Consider the following 4,891-nt stretch of genomic DNA (forward strand, 5'->3'; position numbering starts at 1 on the left):
TATCAAAAGGATGATGCACCTGATTGAAATGCCCGAAGCTTTTATCATGTGCTGCGATGACTTTAGTTTGGCAACTCATCCATGCTCGGCTGGCAGCGTCTCCAGTCGAGGCAAGACTTTGGCATCGGTTCAGGGGGAATGACTTCGTTCCTATGAAGTGCATGGAGCGTGCGTGGGGGATCGGGACCTGAGTGGACAAGGTTGGGATGCCCCTTCCAGAACGAGTGGAGGGAAGAGGGGCGTCCAATCCGCCCATCACGAGAAGGAATTATTGGAGCAACGGCTGGTTCTTTCTTTCAAGTCTCACAAGTTTTACTGAAGGCAGAAAAAAGCTGGCAGGTGACAGGGCTTGGCAGTGCAAAATGCTGGTTATGGAGAATGGATTTCTAGTGGGGAAAAAGGTCCATCACAGAGAATTCAGGGGAGGTGACAAATTGCTGTTTTACCAGATGAGTTAAAAGAGGCCAGGCCAACAGGAGCTAACTGCTGACTTTGTCTCAGTTTTGTTCCTAGTAAGATAACGAAAAACGCTGCTGTGATATGCCTCCCATTTAATAAGCCTTGGGCAGATTTCAGGGGTGTAGCCCTCGTCTCTTTTGCAAGAAACTCCCTTAGAAAACAGTTGAGAAAGGAGAAGTCCCTAGGGAGATGCAGAATGGAGGGCGGAGCAGATAGTTCATGGGCTTAAAAGTGTGAGCAAGAGAATGAAGAAATATGGGCCATTACCTACCGCCCACATGTACAGGAAGCAAAAATTTACCTGGAACATTGCGTTCTTGGCTTGAGAAACTAAAGACATCGAGTCATATCTTAAGCTGTGTAAAGGGGCATGGATCTATTGAAGTCAGAGGGCCAAATCCCCAGCTGGTGTAAAGAGACAGCACTCCATTGAAGTCAATGGGTCAGAGAGCCCCCAGCTGGTATTAGGTCAACGTTGTGCCATTGAAATCAACGAACGACACTGATTTATAGGAGCTGAAGATCTGGCAGCATTTTCAGCCAAGCCTGGTTGAGATCCTACTTTCATAAAGCAAATCCACTATCCATTGACTTCCTAGGTGGGACGTGTCTTCTCTGCACCCCAAATATAGCAGAGCAATCCTTCGAAGTGAGGTCTATGCCCCCCCCGACTGCCCCACTGTTTTTCTCTTCCTCTTCATTTCTTTCTGAAGTTCTCACAATCCTTCCTTTGCATTCAGTTCAGACTGGTGGTAGGAGGCCCACTGTGGACCAGTGTTACAGATTAAACATCTCTTGTCTGACAAAACTTGGTTTTCACCTTCGCTGGACACAGACTCAAAGAACACATTTTCAGTGGGGAGGAGGGATAGCTCAGTGGTTTGAGCATTGGCCTGCTAAACCCAGGGTTATGAGTTCAATCCTTGAGGGGGCCATTTAGGGATCTGGGGCAAAAATCTGTCTGGGGATTGGTCCTTCTTTGAGCAGGGGGTTGGACTAGATGACCTCCTGAAGTCCCTTCTAACCCTGATATTCTATAACAACATCCATACAGTTGTTTTGCAATGACTTTGATAACCAGTGTGGCACTGGCTTTTGAGACCCCCCATAATGCTGTTTGGGGAACTAGAATGCACATACCAGCCTCAGGATTCCTGCACCCCTGTCTGTACCCCGTGCCGGCTGGTCGCACAGAGCAAACGCCCAGACTGTGCCTCTGAAGTGACCCTGGCAGGCGTCACTTTCTGGACCGGTTCCAGAATTCTCGCCTGGGCGTGCTGGGTGCAGCGCGTTGCACAAGACTCCAAATAGCATTAAAGAACGAAAACAATAATGCCACTATCTGAGGGCGTTGTCTGTGTGTGTACTAAACTCAGTGCAAGGAGAGTATAAAAGTGTCTGATCTCTGCACTGGCTTCACCACACCTGACTGATCATCTCCTCTTCTGATCTCCAAGATTCGGGTAAGTCTGTTTACGATAAGTAGCCTTATTATTTATTTATTTGAACCACACCCTGGCTTTTCTAACCAACTGCCTTGTATAGCGCTTTATAAACAGGGGACACTGCCGGGCTGCTTCAGGGAGATCACGAAGCAGGATCCCCCCCACTGACGCAGGGGTAGGAAATGCTGCTGGAAGTACAGGATAGTCTCCAAGGCACACGGAGAGGGCTTTAGATTCTGTGTTTGAACATCGGGGGGGCAGACGCAGGGCTCATGGGAAAGATAAGGGAACATCCAAATGCCTGCTTTCCGCAGGTAAAGCTGCCTTCATGGGTACGCTGCTGGACTAATGCTGAGGAGAGCTGGGGTTAATTCCCACTCTGCCATAGCTTCCCTGAGTGATCATAATCACTCTGTGTCTCAATTCCCCATCTGTGAAATGAGATCAATAATCCCCTCTTAGAGGCAGGGCCTGTCTATGCACAGCACTCTCCGAGCTATTCGAAAACCAGTAATAACATGATACTGTTCTTGGTACCTTCTGCAGACTGGACAAGCGTTGATCAAGGCGGACCGAGACAGAAGGGAGCATTCATTCGTGTATTCTATAGTCTAACAGTTTCTTAGATAACTGTCTTCCTGTTTCAGGTTCCCTAGACACTCAGCGAGATAACAACCATGTCGATTACCAGCAAACTGGAAACAGCCTTGAATGATATTATCGATGTGTACCACAAGTACTCTGAAAAAAGGCCCAACTCGGATGATTTCCTGCAGAAGCATGAGTTCAAGCAGCTGCTAAAACAGCATGCCAAGTCATTTCTGGCGTGCACTATCCCGGTAAGCAGAGCCATGGTACTGTTTGTGGGAGGTGTTGGGAGTCTCCACGATGGTGCTTTACGCCCCTGGGGATCTGGCCTATCCTTTTCCTTCGCTTTACTTCTCTGGGAGACATTCACCACATTAGTGTCCTGAGAGTCAAGTAGGGGAGTAGAAGTTCATCTGAAAGTAAATGCTATTGAGCGTGGATTTATGCTGCTTTAACCCACCGTTTGCTCCACTAGCGTGGAGAACACTCGGTCGATAAACATCCAGAGACCAAGAGAGCCTGGACTTTATTCTGGACCTTCTCTCTTCCTGTCTTAGGCAAATGCCTAGATGGAAAAGCAGGCACGGCTAGTAAGGACCAAAGAAATGGTTGAGTAGACTCAGAGAGATAAATGGGGATTTCATGGTACACATGGAGGGTTTTCTCGAAGCACTTTCACTTTTATATTTTCGCTGTCAGTGATTAGCAGTCAGCTATCTCCCCCTGGGAGCCAGGTGTCTAGCAGCCCTTTGGAACTTTCAAATCTCTCCCCAAATCCAGAAGTCGCAGAATAGTATTTTGCTGTTAAAAGTTGCAAGGAGGGTTCATTGACCACCGCTGGCACTGGGCAGTGGAACCTCCTACCACCGTGTTGCTAATGGATTCTTCCTTTGACTCGTCCTTCTTTTGCAGCGCGGGAAGACAGAGGACGAATACATAGAAGACCTGTTTAAGAAGGCCGACAAAAACAAAAATGGACAACTCCATTTCGAAGAGTTCGTTACCACGCTGGCAAAATTGGCCATACATGCTCATGATCTCTCACACGGGGCTTGTGATGAAGGGTCTGGGAAGCCGGGTGATGGGCATGGGCATGGGCATGGGCACGGCCCCAATTAACTTGGGCATGAGCATAATTCTGGCCCCGCTGCTGGAAGCTCCTCTGGGCACGGGTGTCATGGCTGTGGCACTAACCCCAGCGATGACTCTAACCACCGAAGTCAGGGAGACCCTTTGAGTTAAAACAAGACGAGATTTTGCAAATATCGAACGTAACCAGAGAATCTTTGCCTGTTTGGGCTGATAATGTAGCAATAAAACTTGCCTCTAATGCAATCCCTTGTGTCTGTTTGCTGTGTGCTTCAATCTCCTGACAATGGTGTAACCTGCTGGGACTTGTGTGCTAATCACGGCGTGTAGAGGGGGGTGGGAGAGGAAGGGTGGCCCGGCGGATAAGATACAAGCAGAGTCAGGAAGTCTGGTCTCTATTCCCAGCACAGGACGGGGAGACAGGACTCCTTGGTTCTGCTCTCACATTTGCCATTGACTCGGCCTAAACGTAGCCAAGTCATGTTGCTTCTCATCTCACTGGACTGGGAGGAAGGATTGTCTGGTGGGTAAAACGGAGGTTCTGGGAGTCAAGACACATGGGTTCTATTCTAAACACCAGCCAGGATTCCTGGGTTCTGTTCCCACCCACCGCTGCTCCACTCGGACATTGGGCAAAGGTTGGCAAGTTGCTTCCCTTCTGCATTCCTCAGCCTTGGCCTTCTGCCAAACGGCAAGGAAGGAAATGAAATACAGCTGAATAGCAGTGAGGCTGGGGCAGTGTGAGTGGGGGATTAAACATGACACAATCACGCCGTGCTGTTCAAATACAGGCTAATGCCATAGCAGGTTGCAGTCGCACCTTGGTCGTTCAAGTCCTCGCATCGTACTCACATTAGGGAGCAAATGGGACCTGGTCCAAGACAAGCGTGAGCAGAATACAGTGGACAGCAAGTGATTTAGTTGGGGATTGGTCCTGCTTTGAACAGGGGGTTGGACTAGATGATCTCCTGAGGTCCCTTCCACCCCTGAGATTCTATGATTCTATGAAGCTTCCTGCAAGAGGGCAGAGGCAGAGTGCAGGGCATGGCCTGAAGCATCTTCCTCATGGTGCTAGTGAGATGCTCAGCTGTGCATGCCGACCCCTGGCCTCACTCCTCTTCCTAGGCCGAGGTATTGTGACAGAAGGGCTCTCCTTAATGCTGGGTCAGCTTTTCGAGAGCACCCTTTCTCTCCTATCACTCTTTACCCTGTGTTTATATGCACCACAGTCCATGCCTGCAAAGAGCGATGAGGCCACCCTGGTACACAGCTCTCACTGGAGCACATGGTCCCATCCTGATGTTCCCACC

General features: G+C 49.3%; 1 protein-coding gene across 1 annotated transcript; it reads left to right on the forward strand.

The window, feature by feature from the left end:
* Window positions 1–1,817: 1,817 nt before the first annotated feature.
* S100A7 (S100 calcium binding protein A7) lies at window positions 1,818–3,827 on the forward strand. The gene is made up of 3 exons (XM_054011357.1): window positions 1,818–1,922; window positions 2,552–2,743; window positions 3,405–3,827. The coding sequence occupies exons 2-3, from the start codon at window positions 2,582–2,584 to the stop codon at window positions 3,609–3,611; spliced, it is 369 nt and encodes a 122-aa protein (XP_053867332.1). The 5' UTR covers window positions 1,818–1,922; window positions 2,552–2,581; the 3' UTR covers window positions 3,612–3,827.
* The last annotated feature ends 1,064 nt before the right edge of the window (window positions 3,828–4,891 follow it).

The sequence above is a fragment of the Malaclemys terrapin genome, chromosome 21 (genome assembly GCF_027887155.1).
Source record: "Malaclemys terrapin pileata isolate rMalTer1 chromosome 21, rMalTer1.hap1, whole genome shotgun sequence".
NCBI classification, from domain to species: Eukaryota; Metazoa; Chordata; order Testudines; family Emydidae; genus Malaclemys; species Malaclemys terrapin.

What these genes read in the sequence shown, in the direction of transcription:
- S100A7 (XM_054011357.1), top strand. Translation starts at nt 2,582, where the DNA reads ATGTCGATTACCAGCAAACTGGAAACAGCCTTGAATGATATTATCGAT. An exon ending in TTCTGGCGTGCACTATCCCG is followed by an intron (nt 2,744 to 3,404) that starts GTAAGCAGAGCC and finishes CTTCTTTTGCAG; the next exon opens with CGCGGGAAGACAGAGGACGA.